General features: G+C 41.6%; 1 protein-coding gene across 1 annotated transcript; it reads left to right on the top strand.

The window, feature by feature from the left end:
• Positions 1-1606: 1606 nt before the first annotated feature.
• On the top strand, positions 1607-17471 carry LOC127576042 (protein shisa-2 homolog). Its single transcript, XM_052026373.1, has 2 exons — positions 1607-2689; positions 14972-17471. The coding sequence occupies exons 1-2, from the start codon at positions 2368-2370 to the stop codon at positions 15532-15534; spliced, it is 885 nt and encodes a 294-aa protein (XP_051882333.1). The 5' UTR covers positions 1607-2367; the 3' UTR covers positions 15535-17471.
• Positions 17472-21102: the final 3631 nt, after the last annotated feature.

Genomic DNA, 21102 nt, shown 5'->3' with positions numbered 1-21102 from the left:
TTGAACACCATTGAATTAACAGTTGGCAACAATGATTAGTTATATTGGTAAATGTAATTATGAGGTTTGACATTCTGCTGTGCTTATTAGGCAATTAACATAAATCCAGCAAGTTTAAAAAAATCACTGGGAGTCTCTGTCTCGATCACCCCCCCCCCCCCTTTTCTCTCCTTATCTGTTTCTGTCAACCACCAGCCGGTGTCTTCCAACCCTATTCCTCTGCCTCCGCCACCCTGCTCCATCTGCCCATCATCTCCCTCCTCACCTGGTTCCACCTGTCACCTGCCAGCCCCTGTCTCACCCCTCCCTTTTCACCTCTGTATACTGGCCATCTCCCCTCTACATTCTCTGTCCTGATGCAGATTCTTGACTGGAAAGGCTGCCCGACCCGCTCCAGCAGATGGTTATTTGCTCCAGATTACAGTATCTGCAGTCTCCCGTGTCTCCATCAGTTCAAGGAGCATCTCTAAATCTTAAAGAAACCTTAAATTGTGAAACGGTTTCGAAGAACTGATAAAATGTCATCCACGGAAAACAAAATATTTCCTTCTCCACATATGTTGCTGACCTGCTGAATAATGATGGGTATTCCCAAGAAAGTTCCATCGAGGATAGATCTGAACTTGCAATTTAGCAAACCATTACTTAGATACAATTCTTATGGAGAGCTACACCAGTTACGGTAATACTGGAAACCATTAGCTCATCATGTTATCTTCACATTTGTGCATAAACAGTGGAAGGGGCCGCTTGTCTACTCCATCTGACTGATTTGATTGGTCTCAGAGGACTGTCGTACAGTTTTTGATTTGATTGTCCCGAACCAACACCTTTCAACTTCATTGTGGAAAACTGGTGTTTTTTTTAGCGCGCTGCTGACGATCTGACGAAGCTGCAGCACTACCACGATCCTTTGGTTGTTGCAACTTCACTCAAACAGAATTCTGAGATAATAAAATTTCTCCAAGTGCAGAATCAGGTCCCAGAGCCAGCTCGACAGAGAAGTCTCCATTTTTTTGCTGAACATGGATGTTGTTATAGCAACAAGGAAACGTACACCTGGGTCACAGGTTTTGCAGAACAAGATTTCTTTCTTTTCTCTAATTTCCAGTTCTTGTTCTCTGAAGCTTTAATTATGCTCTCCGTGACCAGGTCCACGTGTTTTTTTTTGGTGTTAAATATGTGTTCCTCTGTGCTGTTGAAAGCTGCATTGTCCCTACATTGTAGAGGGAGTTCCTACACCCCAGTGGCATCCCCATGTTAACACGACATTGATTCAGTGTTAGGATGGCTTAACATCCGCAGATCAGCTCGGACCGTCCTGCAATGAAGTGACCCGCCACCAGGGCTCTCCTGTAAAGGCGAAGCAAAGTTTGAGTCCCACCTTGTCTATTCTGGGAGAGTTTAAAAGTTTGCACGTGTTTCTGGCGGACCCTTTGTTTTGTAGGGCTTCCTGCTTAATAAACACCAATCCCGCTGAGCGTCTGGTTTAATTCACGGGCAGTCGCGTTTGGCCATTGAAGAGACTACACTTCCCACAGGACGGTGCAGGTTTTATCGCGCAGACTCAGAGCCCTGAGCGAGTCTCCTATATTATGGAGCGGAGGCGGCTGGAGGGACAGTGAGCAGCAGCGGGAGCTGGGTACAGGTACAGGGACAGGGACAGATTTGGTTGCAACAGCTGAGAGGTTGCCACTCCCCCCGCAGCGGCAGCTGTGCTGCGCCAGTCAGCCTCGGCCAAAGAGAAGCGAGAACCTCCCCGACTCCGGAGTACCGGATAGCCTTCTGTGGAGAAAAGTAACATCACCCAGGAGCATCGATGTAGTTGTGCGGAAATGCACTGGTAACATCGTCAGGATTACAAAGTCCGAGGATTGGAAGGGGAGAGTTAGAGGCAAAGTGCACGGAGCTCCCCCGAAGGGAGAGAGAGGGAGCCACCGGGCGCCCGTGCCTGGAGAACTGGGTTGAAAGCTCACTTAGTAAATGTGGTGGCCCAGTTTGGTGCTTGTTATTGCACTGGATCGAGAAGAACCGTGGAAATGTTGGCAAGGGGAAACATTTCACCTTCTTGCTCTGTGAAAACAAGAAACTGTTGAATTCCTTTGCGAGATATAACTCCGTGCGGTCCTCAGTGTGTGAGGATGGGGAGTGAAGTCTACCTGTTGTTCGGTTTGCTGCTTAAAGCGTGTTTCTGACCAGGTTGTCTCTGTTCATTCCCCCACCCCCACCCCACTGATCTCGGAACTTTTGATGAAGATATTTCAGAAGAGGCCAATCTGTGGTTTGGAGCTTTGTGCCTGTTCGCCGTCTCTTTACACTTGCTGCCCTGTCCATTGTCTGGGCTGAACCGGTTGCGTGGGACTGAAGATGGGGAGGTGCGTGCTGTCTCCCGGCGGCCTCCTCCTGGTGCTGGGCGCTTTGCTGCCGGCTCCGGCTCCCGCCAGTGCCAGCGGCGAGTATTGCCACGGCTGGCTGGACTCCCAGGGCAGCTGGCACGGCGGCTTCCAATGTCCCGAGCGCTTCGACTCCGGCTCGGCCACCATCTGCTGTGGCTCTTGTTCCCTGCGCTACTGCTGCTCCAGCACCGAGGCCAGGCTTGACCAGGGCCACTGTGACAACGATCAGCCGGCGGGAGGCAGCGACGACCAAAGCGGCAGCGAGGGCAGAGACAGCAGCAACTCCTCGGCAGGTAAGAGGCTGAGGGAAGGACTCTGTATTACGATACTTGCGGGAAGGCAATAGTGACACTGGCTGACGGTCGCTTAAGCATGTAAGACCGACTGGGCAAATGCACGACGGAAAAGGGATTTGAAGGAAATACTGACTGCATGGATTTATTTTTGGACTGAATGGTACTATCCCGGTGGTGTAGGGTTTGGTAAATCAGTTTAGTGGGACAAATCTCCGAGCTTCCCAATTCCGCCTCATCTCCAGGGTTGTAGCTGAACCTGGTCAGAACCAAGGAACCGATGACTGTTCTGCTGCCCTGATAACGCCTCAGGGTCGGGCAGCTAGTGTATGTGATGAGAGGGGACGAGGAGCTGCTTTAGTTGTCATTGCAAAAAAAAAATGCTGGAAGAACTCAGCCCGTCAAGCAGCATCTGTGGAAGGAGAAACCCGTTAACGTTTCGGGTCAGGGACCCTTTTTCAGAACAGGGTTGTCGTGGCACAAGGAGTGGATGCGTTCAGAAAAGGGCGCTTTTGTTTTTGCAGCCTTTCATTCAGACCCGTGCACTGAAATAGCTGCAGATAAAATCAGCAGAGATGGCCCAGGTAGATTTTAACTCGAGCACGTGTGAGATACAGTTGCGTCCCCGGTGTATCGTCCCGTTTTCCAGCGCAGGAGTCCTGTCAATCATCTGAGCGACCCGCGGGAAGGTGCGGTGGGACCGCCTGCGTGGAGGCTCGGCAGTCAGAGGCAGCATTCACCTGACCCCACTTCCAGGGGAACAGACTGGCTCAGGGTATGACCAGATGGCGTTCCTGACCAGAGGTGATGCAATTCTTACCGCCTTATCGCGGTCGCTAGGTCCCAGCCAAGTTAGTCAACAAATTCCTATTTATCCAGAATTTTGTGGCACTAATTGGCCACTTTTAAAAAAAAATTAGACACAATGTTTATAAGAGACGGATTCCAGTGTGTAGTCTTAGGGTGTTATGATATCCACATTTTTTTTCTAAACCTTTCCAATATAAAGTGCACGCTCTGGGTTTGAAATCGTTGTTATTATCGGAAAATAAGCGTTCTCACTCATGCTAAAAGCGCCACTTACAAATATAATTAAGTGTTTTTGAAAAGTATTTAATGGTGCATTGCGATAAAATTCAAGACCACACAATCTGCTGAAAGTTAGCCGAGCGTCAAAAACATCCAGACAAAAATACAACAAATAAAGCAGACAAAATAAATAACTTTCCCAAGGCTTCCAGCCCCAGTGGAGCGAAACAGCTGGATCAGTTTAACTCGTTCGGGATTTGTTCCCTTGTGTGATACAGCTCCCGTTCTTTCCGCCTTAAACGGTGAACGAAGCCGCCCGAATGATGTCGAGTTCCGTTTAATTCCAATGACTTGTCCCAATACCATATTAATTCATTACATTCACCTCGCAGAGCCCGGTAAGGTCCCTACATTTGATGAGCGACTTAGGGGCTCGACTACCGCCTCATCGTTAATTTTCTCACTGAGATGAAAATATTAGTTGTCCGTCTGGTTTTCAATGGTCTAGAGATGCAGTCACCTTACCGTCCACAGGCCTGTATTTTACTTGATCTAATGCTGAAGGAGGAGCTTTTCGTGTTTTATTTTCGTGTTATATTTACCCAACACTTGTTGGTGTCTAAAAAGTGAAATCTCGTGAAAACATGAGGGAAACTTTCACTGGATGGTGGATGGATGAAGCAAGAGGAGCCAGCAGGTAATTAAATAAACTTTAATAACTGACCGTAATAACACTTCAACTTTGGAGTCAACCAGCAAAAATAAAAATTACAGACTTTACAATTACAATCTTTTAGAATCCGTTAGTTGTGGGGTGATCAACATCTAAACCTTTGAAATAAAATCTGGGAGAAGTACTGGGGTAAACATAAGGACAATAATAACTAAATTCTTGTAAACTTTAAAAGGAATTAAGAATAATTTAATAAAGGACTGGATGATGAATTATGTTTGTACAGTCTTATTTTACTACTTGGGAACTGGTTCCAAGTCCAGCCACACTGGTGGAATGAAAAGGTATTTCATCACCAGCACTTTGTCAGGTCCAGGTCAAGCCAATGTGCCAACTCCCCATGTCCACTTATTAAAAAGGCCCACCGACTGAACAGAAGACCATGGAAAGGATCTATTATTTTACCACCAAGGGAAGGAAGTATGAATATGGGGCTATAGTATAAATCTGCCAGTCTAATGTGATTTGAACTAAACTAAATTCACTTCAGTTTTTATTTCCCTGTTGGTTACTATGACATACTTCAGGTGAACCAATCTTGTGGTAGATACCTGTTCTTCGGCTTTCTGAAAGCTCTTAATATTGAGTGGAGGCACAGGTATCTGCAACAAAGCTGCTTCACCTTAAGTATCTTGTAGCTTGTGTATTCCTGTCCCAAACCAGCTCATATTGACCAATAGAGCAGTTTAATATTCACCATTCTACTGTACTGGTATTTGCTCAGAGCACTTCCTCATTTTTCTTTCCAACAATAAGCTTCATTGGTAAAATTGTGCTTGAATCATAATTGAACGTTTAGATGAAGTAATAGACTCGAACACAAAATTAATGCCCAAGAGATCAAAGGCCTTATGGTTACAAAATGGGTTAAGGAACAGAAAATAGGAAGTAGTGATGAAATATAAATGCAAAAAATGCTGGAAATACTCAGCATGCGAGGCACCATCTGTGGAGAGAGAAACATCGGAAATGTCATCAAACTAAAATACATTAACTCTGTTTCTTAATACACAGATGCTGCCTGTCTTGCAGACTATATCCAGTACTTTTAGTTTTTATTTCAGTTTTCCAGCATTTGTAATATTTTGCTTTTGGAGAGTAGTGATGAAGTTTTGTTGCAGCTCTGCAGCTCCTGACTGACCGCATTGTGCATTCAGCTGCAGATGGACTCACTATGGAGCATTCGTGATGCTGAAAACATCATGATCGAGTTGGTCACAATGCAAGTAATTTCTGCACTGGTGGAAAATGGGTAATCATCAGGAAGAGTAGCATATGTAGGCAGGTAGTGCAGGAATCCTCAGTGGCCATCCCCCTCTCAAACAGATATACTGTGGAGGATACTATTGGGAAGGATGACCTCTCAGGGGAAAGTAACAACAGCTAGGTTTATGTCATGGTGGTTGCTTCTGCTGCGTAGCATGGGAGGAAGAAAAATAACAGGAGAACAATGGTGACAGGGGACTTGATTGTAAGGGGAGCAGACAGGTATTTCTGTGGTTGTGAATGAGACTCTTGAATGGCATGTTGCCTCCCCGGCGTCAGGGTCAGGAATGTCTCAGAGCAGCTGCATGGCATTCTGAAGGGAGAAGATGAACAGCCAGTGGTCATTGGTATACATCAGTATCAATGAAATGGGTAGAAAAAGAGATGAGGTCCTGCAACATGAAGTTCAGGAGTTAGGAAGCAGATTGTAGAGCAGGACCTCTAGGGTTGTAATCTCTGGATTACTTGCAGTGCCATGCATACCTGAGTACGGGAATAGGAAAATAGGTCAGATGAATGCATTGCTAAAGGGATGATGTACAAGGGAGGTTGAGAATGTTTCTAGGGTAGGTGAGACCTCTACTATTAGGACAGGTTGCACCTGAACTGAAACGGGTCCAATATCCTTGCTAGGAGGTTTATTCCTGCTGTTGGGTGCTTCAACTAATTTGGTAGGGAGATCAGGTGCAGAGTAGATGTACAGTTGGGGACAGGTTCAGGCAAATATAGAAGAAAAACTAGGTCAGTTCAGTAGGCAGAGCAGACATAGTCATGAAAAGGCTTGGAAGGTTAAATTGCATTTATTTTAATGCAAGGAGCCTGATTAGTGAGGCAGATGAGCTTCGAGTGTGGATCAGCACATGGAAATATGATATTGTTGCAATCACTGAGACATGATTGAAAGAAGTGAGGGATTGGTAACTCGACATTCCAGGGTGAAGTTTCAGGCAAAGAGGAGGGAGCATTGCTTTATTGATCAAGGAGACCAACACTGCAGCAAAGAAGGAGGAAATCTTAAAAGTATCTTCAAATGAGGCCCTTAAAAATAATAAAAGGTGATCACATTGCTGGAAATATACTATAGGCTTCTCAACAGTCAGTAGGAGATATGTAGGCAAATCACAGAGGTGTAAGAGGAATAGAGTTGTAGTAGTAGAGGATTTCAGCTTCTCCAATATTAACTGAGATTACCTTGGCATGAAAGGGTTAGATGGGATAGAATTTTTAAAATGCATCCATGAGAGCTATTTGTGCTCATACGTAGTTAGTCCTACTAGGGATGGGATAATACTAGACCTAATCCTAGGAAATGAAGCTGGGCAAATGGACAAAGTATCAGTGGATAAGCACTTGGGGAATAATAACCATATCTTGGCAAGTTTCAAAGAGGTTATGAGAAGGGATAAGCATAGTCTAGAAGTTATGTGTCTGAGCTGGGGAAAGGCTTATTTCAATATCATCAGACAGGACTTGGTAAACATAGAATGGGAGCAGCTACCTGCAGGTAAATCTACATTGGGGTAATGGAGATCTTTTAAAAGTGAAGTAAAGAGAATTCAGGGTTAATGTGTTCTTTGAAGTGTGAAGGGTAAGGGCAGCACATCTACAGAACCCTGGATGTCAAGGAATAGTGAGGGTTTGAATAAGAAATAAGAAGCATATGATTGGTGTAGAGCACTGAAAACAGGGGAGGCCCTTCAGGAGTAGAGATCGTGGAGGGGGCAGTTAAAAATAAAGTAGGAGGGCAAAGAGGGACCACAAAGTATCACTGGCAGGTAAGTTTAAGAAAAATCCCAAGGCATTTTATAAGTATACTAAGAGCATGAGGGTAACTAGGTGCGGCCCATTAGGAACCAAAGGGGTAATCTGTGCATGGAGTCAGAAGATGTGGGTGAGGTCTTAAATGAATACTTTTCATTCGTATTCAATACAAAGAAAGACATTGGAGATTACATTTGGGATCCTAGGCCATGTTGAGATTAAAAAGGAGAAAGTATTAGATGTCTTTGTGATCATAAAGGTGAATAAACCCCCTGGGCCTGATGAGATGTATCCCAGATTGCTATGGGAGCTGAGGGAGGAGAATGCTGAGGCCTTGACAGTGATATTTAAATCTTTGCTGGCTACAGGTGACATGCTGGATGGACAGCAAGAATAAGTCGGGTAATTATAGGCCAGTTAGTCTAAGGCAGTGTAGGCTACAGACCAAGTGCTGGTGAATGGAATTTGTAGAGATAGTACTTGATGGTCTGCATAGGCAAGGTGGGCCGAAGGGCCTGTTTCTGTGCTTTATGACTCAACTCCATGACTGCTCTGACTCTAAGACCATGAAGAGAGTCAGTGGGTTGTATTTATAAGGATATAATGATGTCATGACACAAAAAATGTCAATGTTCAGAGAGCCACAAAACTGACTGAAATCCAGAAGTTCCTGTCGGTGATTCCCAGCTCCTCCACAGAGTATATTGTTTTGCAGCTTCCTATGGCATAATGTCCAGAAATCAGTGATGAAAACATCATGAATTATGAAATATGAACTACTTCCCCTATAACAGATCCTAAAAATATTGTGTTTTGTTTCACGAGATGAGGTTTTAATGATGAGCAAAGCTATAATTATATATGTAAAAAAGAAATTCCCTAGGAAATTATTTATGATGTACTTTAAAGTTTTTATTTTTAATGCTTACAGTGTTTCAGTTTTGACCTTTTAATCTATGTGTGTTTCAATCTTCACATTCTGTAAAATATTTAAATTATTAGATAAAACTTGTGCTCATTATTGCCTGCTGGAAGTGATTGGCACTCAGCCAGCTTGATGACATTTTTGAGTTCAAGTTAAAAGTACTTTGTTCAGGTACTTTGTTGCTGATCACTAGTTCTGGGGGTATGATTGTTATTGCTGGGAAACGATAGTACAAATTAGGAATATTGGTCAGGCCTTAGATGGAGGATTGCAGGTGTAGTAGGAAGAAATACTTGTATTTCATTTAGCTCATGAATTGGTCGGACGGGAGCACTAGATGCTATTTCTATATCGAATCAAGAAAAATCACACATGCATTGCATTTATGTAAAAAAAAAAGTTAACTTACAACCTCACCTCACCTTGCCAGAGCCACCCTCTTAACATTTCCATAATCCTGAGCATTGACATATGAGGCTGTTGGATGCCGCGTGCAGGGCATTAATGGTAGAGCGCGGACCCTTTGATTGACATCTTGCTGACTCCCGTGACAAGTTCTTAGTTTATCTTTGAGTGTTCTACCAATGTTGTAGGTCACACACAAAAATCCTAATTTACGTTGGTAAAAGAGAAAACTGGTGGTGTGCAACCTGTGACATCATGAGGCAGTGCTAGGGGAAAAGTCTGCCCTACTAAGGTTAATCATGGAGGGAGCAGCTCAGACCAATTCACTAACTGGCATAAATTCATCAACAAATGGTTGTTATTGTGCTAACTTGGCTAAAATTGCTTTTACATGTGAATTGTGCATGAAAAATATGTGCAAATTGATCCATTTCTAGGGTTGTTTTTCTTATACCATTTGTGGCAAGTTCATAGTTAGATGAACAGATTGTCTCATATCTGTTTGTGGAACATAGTATCAACAGTCCCTACACCTAAAAATTCATTGTGTGAAGCAGTTTCAGATATTTCAGTGTGATAAGATACTGGCAAATGTAAGATGTGGAATTATTTGCAAAGCATTTTTGAAGACTGGACTTTGAGCTCCTTCCCACCCCACTGTGTACTGGAAATTGTGCTGGATGCATGGGAACTTGCATGAACCGTACTACTGATTTTAGAACCACTTTGGGGCAGGCACAGTAGTGTAATGGTTAGTGTAATGCTATTACAATGCCAGCAACTCGGGTTCAATTCTGGCTGCTGTCTGTAAGGAGTTTGTATGTGCTCTCTGTGTCTATGTGGGTTTCCTCTGGGTGCTCCGGTTTCCACATTCCAAACACTTTAGGAAGTTGTGGGCGTGCTATGTTGGCACCGGAAGCGTGGCAACACTTGTGGGCTGCCCCCAGAACACTCTATGCAAAGATGCATTTCACTGTGTGTTTCAATGTACATGTGACTAATAAAGATATCTTATCTTACTTTACTGGATCTGAATATCTGGATTATTAAATGTTAAAACTAGTTATTGCAGTGTGATATAAACTAACTTTAAGGATTTAAGTGCATTGCTCCAAAACTCCTGGAGTTACTTTCACGTTTGGAGCTTAGGACATCTCTCAGGATATGTGAGCAAACAAAATAAGTACAATATCAGATGACAGTGACAAAAAGCTCCAGGTGTTCTTTCATTTGCGTGAAAGCCCTTTGCATTTCATAGAGACCTCTCGAACTCAACCTTGCTATAATCTACAGCAGCAATGAGATGCCTTCTCTATTTGTGTTTCAAACACTTGGCAACGGTGAACATTTTCCAAGATCCATCTCCATACTATATCAGTACGGTGTGGGCACGGGGTGAAGTATTGGATGTATTGCATTGTAAAATTATTTATCTATAAACATCTGTAATGTTGGCTGTGACTTTTTAGAGCAGGCAGTTAACAAGTGACATTTTGTTACATAATAACGGAGATCTAGGTAAAAGATCAAAGGCAGTGGAAGGGCTGGCAAATATTTTCACTTTGTCTTTGCTTTTCCTCTGGACTGTTCCCTGTCAGGGCAGTAAGTTTGCATGAATCTGTCAGGTAGGCTTGATCTTTATACGTCAACTATTCCATTCCTCGCCCCAGTGGAAAGTCCACGTGGGCCCAGACTTTTTACGATAGGATTCATGCTGCAGTGTCAAACCATTTATTGTTTCAAACCAGACCACCTCATTTGATTGCATTTGACAAAGTTTACCTCGTACGGCTGGGCCTGCCTCTTTCTAACCTATCATTCCATGTTGCTAGGGGGATTTCTTCCAGACTATGTAGTTACAATCAATCACAAGTTTTATCTCTAAGCTAGTTTGTCTTGTTAAAAACTATAACCCTCAATTAGCTATGCCAGGGGGTCATTATATGCAGCAGCCTAGTGCGTGGTGTACAATAGTCTGTTTCTACATCACTGTCTAATATAGCCTGAGGGTTTCTGTGATTTATCTCATCCCAAGGAGTGCACATTGTCTATCCACTGAAACTATTCACAAACAACATGTCCAGCTGCAGGTCGTCTGCAGAGAACCGGGCCTCAGTCTGAAAGTTGCAATACTTTTTTTTACTTAAATAGCTAATGTCTCCAATATTAAACAATATGAGTAAATATTCTGATTATGTTAATTAGTTTATCACCTAAATGCTAGGAGGATAGCACATTGCTTGGAAATATTGAACATCTTGCAGCTTAAATTTTAGTGGGTTATAAGATGACCATTTTAGAAAGTTAAGTGGTTGTCATTTTGTTAATGTTAAATAGTAGCCTGGGATACTTGTGGAGGATGAATGTTTCCATGTCAAGGAACTAAAAAAGTTGACAAAACCATATGAGTAATACTAAGTCTGTACAAGTCATTGTTACATTCCAGGTGGAATATTTTATGTTCCACATTAAAATTATTCTTTTGTGAGATGTGTGCATCATTGGCAAGTCCATTATTTATTATGCATCTGTAATTGCCCTTTGAATGTGGTGGTGGAGTTGCCACCTTGTTTTTAGATGGTGTGTTCCAGTATTTAGATCCAGTGACAATGATAGATTGATGAGATGTTGTGTGATTTGGAGTGGAAGAGTGTTTCCCTGTACCTGCTGCCCTTGTTCTTCGAGATGGTAGAGTTTATGGTTTGGGGAGGTTCTGTCAAAGAGTTGGGGAGTTGCTGTGATGCATCTTGTAAATGATATGCATTGTATCCATGGTGTGCTGCTTGTGGACGAAGTGAGCGTTTAAAGTACTGAGTAGGAGGCTAATCAACTGGACTGATTTGGCTCAGATGTTTTTGAACTTCTGGAGTGTTGTTGAGGCTGCTTCATCCAGACAAGGAGTCTTCCATCACGCTCCTGAATTGTGCTTTGTAGATGGTGGAAAGGCTTTGGGCAGTTAAGAGATGCATTACTTGTGGAAGAAATCCAACATCTGAACCACTGTCTGGCCTAAGTATTCATACGGACGGATTCATATGGCTGAAACTTAACCTAACCTGTTGAGTTTCAGGTCCGTGGTGAACCCCAAAATGTTGATGGTGAAGTACACAAATGGTAAAACCTGTTATGTGCCTTGTTAGATCTGGTTATTGTATGACGAAAATATGACTTGCCCCTAATCAGCCCTGTCCTGAATATTGTCCAGTCTTGGTGCACGTGAGCACAAATTGCTTCATTATCCGAGGAGCTGCGATGGAGTTTAACAATGATATTTTCTGTGAGCACTTCCACTTCTGATCTTATGATGTAGGAATGTTAGTGACAAGGTGACTAAAAGTGGTTGAACCTAGGACTCTGCCCTAAGTAACTCCTGCAGTGATGCTCTGGGCTGAGATGATTGACCCCCAACAACCATCATCATTTATTCTAGGACTAATTCCAGCTGACGAGAGTTTCCCTTGATTCCCAACTTTGCTAGTCCATGGCCATGAAGAGAGGCTTACTAAGATGGTCAGAGGGATAAAGGTCTTACGTTCTGTGAGACTGTAGAAATTAAGGAGCTGAAGAGTTGTGCTAGAGCTTGAAACTACTTAGGACACAGAAGTGAAGCTTCAGGAGAAAAGAATCACTGGAATCGGCTCAGGACATCGTGGAAAATTAAGATAGAGGAGGAGTAAGAAAGAATGAGAGGGGTGTAAGAAATAAAGGCTTTTGAAGAGAAAAAAGTGATAGGAGGAAGCATGTGTGACTTGAGGAGAAGAGTCGCTGCCACTGCAATTGTTTGGCTGTGAAAAAATCCAGATGGGAAACCTTCAGTTGGGCATGAAGTGTCACAGTGCATATGCCAAATTTCAATTAAAGCTAGCATATTAATGTGATCATTTACAGCAAAGACAGGATCAAATGGGTGAAGAAAAGCCCATAATGGAGTGGTTCTCCCTATAGCTGAGTCCAAGTTGTGCCTGAGGTGATGCGGTGGGAAGGTCAGCCAGGAAGGAAAATGGGGTAGTTTGTGGTTGCTGCTTATTAGTAACCTCAATGGCACCTTTAGACTCCATCAAAGAAGCTTTTGGGTTGCTTGGTCTCATAGAGGAATTCAAATTTGTGGTTTGACAGGAGGCTGTCGAATGTGATTGATTCGCATCGAACTTGGAGGGAGCGCGAAGTATTCGGAGATGGAGAATAGGTGGTGGGAGGGGGGGCAGTGACTGGGAATGAGAGTGGAGGAAAGGTGGCAAGGCCAAGGGAGGAGGGAAAAGAAAAGGATATAAAAATAGTGGCTGCGCTCTGGAGCAGAATCCAAAATCAGCAAATCCAAGAACTTGAATGTAACCAGTGTAATGCATTCTCTACAGTGCAGTGATGTGATGGGACCTGTGTAATGCATTACCTGGAATACACTGTCACAAATAGAACCAGTCAATACATGACTTGCAGCACGGTGATTCAATGAAATAATCTAACACATTCCCTGCAGTGCATGCAATGGAACCAGTGAAATGCATTCCCTGCAGCACAGTGATGCAATGTGCAGAGTTTTTAAAAATAGTTTGCTGAGCATAAACTTCTCATCAAATTGTCTTCACTGCAGAGATAATCAATTTACCAAACATCAAAATGGCTTTCATAACAAAGCTGTAAATCTAGTCTAACATTAATTTAGATGTTTGAATAATAACACTATAATTTTGAAATAATTCTGTTTTTTGTGAAATTATTTTCATATTTAGGTTAACAAACGAGGCATAAATTAAATCACAGGAAATACCATAATCATCAATAAGCCTTTTAACTTATAGCTGGAATCTGCTGCTTAACCTGCAATACCAGGATATTTGGTTACCTATATCTGGATGAATTTCCTACTTCCTTTCCACCTCCTAACCATTAATCTAATAAGGAACTCGGGAGATATTGTCTAGCATGCTGAACCTGATAATATAAGGGAAGCTATGAAAAATAATATAGATGTAGATAAGAGGACTCTAGACGAACAACCCAAGATGAAAACCATGGGATTAGATGGAGAAGGGTAGTGAGAGGATCACATAGAGCGCCAACATCAGCCTAGATCTGCTGGGTTGTTTCTGTGCTGTTTGCTGCCTGTATTCTGCGGTCTGTCAACAGAATGTCAGTGTGACACCATTCACACAGTTCTGGGAGTTGTCTCTGCCCCAGATAGCACTTCTGTTCCTACAAGTGTCAGCAGGCCTCTAAATCAAATGCTGAATTTTGGGACCTCTCTGCCAGAGACCTCTCTTGGAACCCAGTCATCGGTTTCTTAGTTGTCGTAGAGACCATTGTTGTGTTTTGACTTTCTGCTGCTCCATTATAATATTTTACAATGGTTCTAAACACAAGTATCCAGATTTCTAGTTCGTTCTCAAGTTATTTTTTATTGCTAAGCATTTAAACATGGGCCAGTAGAACATTCTGTTGATTTGCCTGCATTAGTTGCTGTGTGGGTTAGCTATGTCATCAGCTGCACCCTGCCCAATGGCCTCATCCCCTTTCAGGAGCTGAACCACACTCATTGCAGCCTTGGTGTGATAGTTGCCCTAAGGTGAGTTTCAACCAAGCATCCATGCTATCAGAGTATCTCCACCTCTGCAACTTGCCCGACTGTATCCCTGTCTCATTTCCTCTTTGGCTTTGCACCCTCTGGACTTTGTTGACTATTCCAGCACATACCTGTCCAGCCTCCTGTACTCTACCCTATGTAAACTTGACATCATCCAAAGCTCTGCTGCCTGATTTACACCATCAATCACCCCACTATTCACTGACCGATAAAGTCTCTGAATTAAGCAGTCCCTCCATGGCCATGCCCCTTCCTTTATTGTTAACATCCTCAGGTCCTACTTGCACATTCTTCTAGTTCCAGTCTCTTGAACATCCTTGATTTTAAAGGCGACTACATTTTTTGCTGTACCTTTGGCTCCAAGGCCCTAAACTCTGGCATGCCTCCTCTACCTCTCCAATGCTTCTAAAACTTACCAATTTGACTAAGATTTTGGATATTCGTTATAACATTTTCTTTTTGTGATTCCCTTGAACTATGGTGTACTGTATATTTTGTGTTGAAGGCACAATACAAAATGCAAGTGGTTGTTTTTTTTCTTCTTATTAATAACCTGATGTGTTTCTCTTCCTCTCTCTCCAGTGCCGATCTACGTGCCTTTCCTCATTGTTGGCTCTGTGTTTGTGGCCTTTATCATCATTGGCTCGCTCGTGGCAGCCTGCTGCTGCAAATGCCTCAAGCCCAAACAGGAGCCACAGCAGAGCCGAGCCCCAGCAGGAAATCGCCTGATGGAATCTATCCCTATGATCTCAAGCTCTGGCAATCCCAGAGGATCCTCATCACGGCAATCCAGCACTGCTGCGAGCTCCAGCTCCAGTGCCAACTCAGGGGCCAGGGGTCCCCCTCTGAGAACACAGACAAACTGCTGTCTACCAGCAGAAGGGGCAATGAATAATATATACTTGAATATGCCACCTAATTTCTCAGTGATGAATTGCCAGCAGGCTCCACAGATCATGCCGCATCAAGCTCAATTTTTACACCCTCAGTATCTGGGGTTTGCAGTTCAACATGACTCTTTAGCAATGACCCCCACTCCTCCTTTCATGGAAGGACTGCAGAACGGTTACCGACAAATACAGACCTCCTTCCCTCACGGCAGCTCAAATACCGAACAGATGGTGTACACAACAGTAACTGTATAGAAAGATACCAATGTATTTTTTACATATAACTGCAACGCGGAGGTTATCTATTTGAATTCTCAGAAACAGAACGGGTTGAGACTTTTGTAAGCAATTTGTTTTGTCAAATTTTCTCAGATAAGATTTTAAAAAAATATTAAGAAGTGTGTGTGAAAAAGGTGTTTTAGAATTTGCTCCATTGTTGATGCTTCCTCTTGATGCTCCTGGGTGCTTAAGGCAGCTAATTTGATACTTGTCACAGTACCTGGTTGTTAGTGCTACAACAGGCAATGATCCTTGGAGCAACAGATGGGGTTTGTGTTGCTCATATGTCATTGCTGGAAGTACTTGATGACCAGGACTATATAATGCACCATATGTTGTGAATACACAGTCACTGTTGCCCACTGATGACTTCTATCTCACTGGAAACTGTGGATGCACATGGTCAATACTGTCTCATTAATAGATATGGAAGTTTATGAAGTCAATCCTGTTCCACTGCTTACTGTGAGAATACGCAGCAGCTAGTGTTTCTGCTTTGTTGATCACCAGGTAGAGTTTGGATTGTGTCTGGTCTGTAAAATATTATTCTGGTGGTCATTTGATTAGGCAAATACTACAAGTGACCACACTGGTTGGTTATAACCACTCAATGAAAACAATTCTGTATCATAAAACCATGCACTTATCATCTAGAACATCCTACACAAGCTGGCCTCAACTGTGCTCTACTCAAAAATGGAAAAGCTATTCTTATTAAGAATAAAAATACATCCAGGGTTCACCATATTTGTTGAACAGAATCATGATTAATTCCAAAAAGTAGCAGGCAAAGTTCAATGTGAGATGCCACAATTTTGACTATAACTTTTTACTGGGTAGTTTGTCAAAATATGGTCTTGTAAGCTAAGAAATGTGGTCTTTGGTTAAAACAATGGAAAAACATGGTATTTACATGGCCAATTTTGATAAATGCAATTTATCCAGGAATAGTGGAAAGTACCATTATCTTTCATCAAATTCCTCACCTAATAATCAGCTTAGTTTTAGGGGTGCACAGTCACCTTTCATTACCTAAATATTGTCCAAAATTCTCAATAAAATATTTAAAAGAATTCCAAAACCAATCACAAACATAAAAGAATTTGAAATTGTACTATAAATAGTATGCAAGTTGCAGCATGCATGCACTTTGATATTGAGGGATATGTACAGTTTCTATGAAAGAACATCTTGTATGCTGCTTTATCACGCCAAATGAATAAAGCATAGACAAATGTACATCTTCAATATTGCAATTTATTCCAGATTTTGTAACAAAATATGAATCTGATCCATTTAGCTCTGAACTTGTAAAGTATAGCTCAGTTAATTAATAGTACTCTCACCTTTGATTTAAAAGGCTGTGAGTTCAAGTCACCCTCTAGAAACTTGAGCATATTTCAAGCTGACAGTCCAGCAAGACAACACTGTTGTAGATGTCACCTTTTGGATGAAGTGAAAGATCCTATGATGTTATTTCAAGGTGCAAGGCAGTAATCTCCATTAACTTGTCCAATAACTATTTCTCAATTAATACCTTGCTGATTTTAGGAACTTGCTGTGAGCAAATTGGCTGCTGCACTTCAAAAGTTACAACAGTGACTGTACATCAAACAATACTTCATTGATACTGGGGCATCTGTAATTCTTGACACTACAAATGATAGGCATCTTTTAGTTCCCTTAAGGATAGCGTTTAGATATTCATGTCATTGATCAAAAGTTTTTATCAAATTAATTAAGGTTTGTGAGATCAATTTTTCCACTTATGAGGGTGTGTAATAAATTCCTTTTATACCCAAAATGAATTGTTTGCATTGAAAGTGTGTAAACAGCAAGAAAATCTAATGATAGCTGTGAAAAAAAAATGACAAAGTGAACAATACAATTGAACTTGTATACCTGGGAATCGATGTACTCATTAAGATAAAGTTATATCACATATATTTGAAGATCAGTATTTGTTCAATAAAACCTTTTTTTTTGCATTCGGCAGTGGACATAAACAGAAGATTCTGCTGTGTGGGAACCAATATATTCTCCGTCTGTGCCTTTCCAAATTATTGGAAACATACATGTGTTCATTTTCACTTTTTGCCCTCCCATTCCATCCCAACATTATTGGCATCGTTCAGTGGAACTCTTCAGCTCACATGGTTATCTGTTTGACTTTGATGTCCCTTCAGGAGTCTTTCGCGTACTGCGGAACAAGGCCAGCCTCCAGGTTAGTACCCCCTTCCAACTGAAACTGGTAAGATGCTTTCCTGAAGGGGAAATGGCGGCAGAAAACATGAATTTGTACTCAAGCTTCAAGAATCACAAAATATGCTCTTTTAAAATTTTCTCAAGGGTACGAATCTTTCTACCTTCTCCTTGTCCACACACTGCATACAGTGAAGGCATTTACTGGTTCTGACCTTCTGAGAGTATTGCATGATCCAGTCACTATAGCATGTGATATCAGAAGTGGGGAATGGGTAAGTGGAAAGTGGAAGCCTTACTCTTTTATTTGGGTGGTGTGAGAGTCTGCAGCAATGTACTGATACTCCATCACACTGTAGCAATTGGACACTTTCTTCTGGGAACTCAAAAATTCACAGAAAAGTTAATATTTTAGTTTTGTGATGCTAGAATATCATCCTCTCATATGCTAATATACAGTGACTAAAATAGTCTTTTGATTTAAACCAAATTGAACAGGAAATTCTTGGTATCGGAGACTGTAGAGCTCCTGTTAGTTTTTGGGACTGGAACAACTATCCTGGCTTTGAACCAATTTTCTGTTCAGAAGAGAAAGTTAAACCAAATGAATACTTGCTGCAAAAGGGCCTCATGAACTATAGTGGTCAGTGTGCATTTCACACTGCGGACAATAATTTCTCTATATTCCCCTCTTTTCAGGTGAAATAGGAAAACGTGAAACTGAACAGTATAGAACATTCCCCTTAAAAAAAAGCTAATGTATGCATTTCGTATGTGCAAAATGCATTATAAACATAAGTGATCTGTAATATTCCAAAGGACACAAGAGCTGATTGTTTCTTGATAATAACAAAATTTCATAATAAACTTAATTATGTGGTATGTATTTTTCAATCTCTGTTTAAATTGAGACATTAGAAAGACTGCAGATGCTGGAAATCTGGAGTAACACACAAAAATTGCTGGAGGAACATAGGTCAGGCAGCATCTATGGAGGGAAATGAACAGTCGATGTTTCAGGCTGAGACCCTTCTCCAGGACTCATCAGGCCCCGATGAAGGGTCTCAGCCTGAAACGTCGACTGTTCTTTCCCTCCATAGATGCTGCCTGACCTGCTGAGTTCCTCCAGCAATTTTTGTGTGTTGCTTTAAATTGAGACATTAATTTGAGATTACACTACTTTAGATGATCCAACATTGAAGCCCACAATGAAAATTGTAAGTATTATGTTTCCCAGTACTAACATCCCACTAACTCATCTAACAGGCAGTCTAAGCAGAATGGCTTCAATTGTGTGAAACTGCAATGACTGGAGGAAGATGCTGTTTAATTGTATCAAACACCCACTTTCTTGTTGCACATATTTTTTCCATGTCTTTCTGCTGACAGCATTTAAACATAGCCTCTGTTACCAATAAAACTATACCAATGGAAGTTGTAGTGACCATTTTCCTGCTGGAAATATGGCCTACAGGACACCATTCACATTTTGAATGTTTAGATCCCCTCCAGGACTTCCTTTACTGACAAGTTATTCAAGGACATATTTTGTCACAAAAACATGTAGAACTGGAAATTTTGGATATGGGTCAGCATTCTCCACTCTCTCTTGGGGCTGATGGTGGTTGGCGGGGGGGGGGGGGTGAGGATATATTTCTACAGCTGAGACATTTGTTTTCAAAAGTTGTTTCCTAGCAGATTGAACCACATTACTATTGTTGACAGGGATAAAAAAAATTCAATTTGAAATAAATTTTTCCATTTTTCAGTACGCGGCTGTTTTTAATTGGATTAGGGATTAATAAAAATTAAAGATATTTGGAATTTTATTCTGAATTATTTGTTTTCTAACCTTTATTTTCACTATATGAAAATTGCATATATTTTCATTTGTGGCAGATATCCTGCCATCTGAATCACCGTGTTAGTGGAGGTCATCAGTGAAAATGCTGGCAATCAAGGAAAACAGTACATGTAGTACATCAGTCAGGGTCCCATAAATGATATAACACGCAATAAAGTTCCTCATGAAATAGGCCCAGAGTGACCTGTTTCATAACTTTACAGTAATTTGAAAATTGTTTAAAATGCATTAAGAAGCCACTTCAATTTATTTTTGGAAATGCCAACTGACCTGTAGTGCATTTCCAGTATTTTTGATTCTACGTTTCTATCGAACCTGTGTCTGCTAGTACTTTTTGCACTAAAGTGCAAAGTTAAATTATTCACTACCTTATTAAACTCTGCCTCCTTTCTGAATAAAAGTGTTAACTACTGATGAAATATATTAGTTTGTATTATGGACTCAGAGTCACCCATGTACCTTAAACACATTGCTATCATCAGGTTCTCAATGGATCAGATTTTCGACTGGGGATTCCTATCAGCCATCCATCCAAAAGGCACAACAGCCTTTATAGGTCGTTATGACCTGGGCAAAACAATTAGAGCAGCAGTGGTGCAGCTTGTGGAGCTGCTGCCTCACAGCTCCGGTGGTGTCTGTGTGGAGGTTGCACATTGTCCCTGTGACTGTGTGGGACCAGTGCTTCAGCTTTCTCCCACATATCAAAAATGAGCTGGTTGGTAGATTAATTGGCTACTGTAAATTAGATGAATGGTACAATCTGGTGGGGGGTTTACTGGGAATGGCGAGAGAATAAAGTGGGTTAGGGTAATACTGGTGTAAAAAAAAATTGGGTCCTTGATGGACCCATCCTCTGTGACTTTAATCTTAACCAATTTAATTGAAAAATCATTTACTGAGCAGTGCAACCTGAATCAGGCAATGAAAATATCTATTTGAAGAACAATACTCCCAATTTAAAGTTGATTATCAGTGCCACAGAGATCATGACTTACTGCACTGCTAGCAATTGCTTACAAGGAAATGGACAAACTGTATTTTTGTTGGCCAGTTTACTTCATAAATATAAGTACCACAACTTCAAAGCATTCAATACATTTGAATGATAAATAAGTCAATGAGGTGACAGCACTGAACATCTTTTGGAGGAGTTGGGCAGCTTTAAGGAGAGCAACTTTCTGACTTCTGCATTTAACTGAAAAGGTACAGTCACTGGAAGTTGTCCATTTTCCAAGTAAATAATGAGGAATGCTGTTAGGTTTATGATTATTTTCCCTACTGCAAAATCCAGCCAATCTTTTGCTGAAGGTGACTAGACTTTAAGTAAATTGCCTCAGGTAGTATTTTAATTCTATATTTCATGGATTTGAACTTAAGCACATACCTCAAAGGTTTTAACCCTATGCATTCTGTAATGATGATGGTTCAATATGTTACGTCGAGAAGGATATTACAGTGTCAGAGTTCAGATGGTACAT

The sequence above is a fragment of the Pristis pectinata genome, chromosome 11, assembly GCF_009764475.1.
Source record: "Pristis pectinata isolate sPriPec2 chromosome 11, sPriPec2.1.pri, whole genome shotgun sequence".
NCBI classification, from domain to species: domain Eukaryota; kingdom Metazoa; phylum Chordata; class Chondrichthyes; order Rhinopristiformes; family Pristidae; genus Pristis; species Pristis pectinata.
The sequence above is the reverse complement of the archived record's forward strand: the minus strand, read 5'-3'. Positions and strand labels throughout refer to the sequence as shown.

Bases quoted from the DNA above. Each gene is read 5' to 3' on its own strand.
- LOC127576042 (XM_052026373.1), top strand. From the start codon at position 2,368: ATGGGGAGGTGCGTGCTGTCTCCCGGCGGCCTCCTCCTGGTGCTGGGC. The intron at 2,690-14,971 runs GTAAGAGGCTGA...CTCTCTCTCCAG, and splicing joins CAGCAGCAACTCCTCGGCAG to TGCCGATCTACGTGCCTTTC.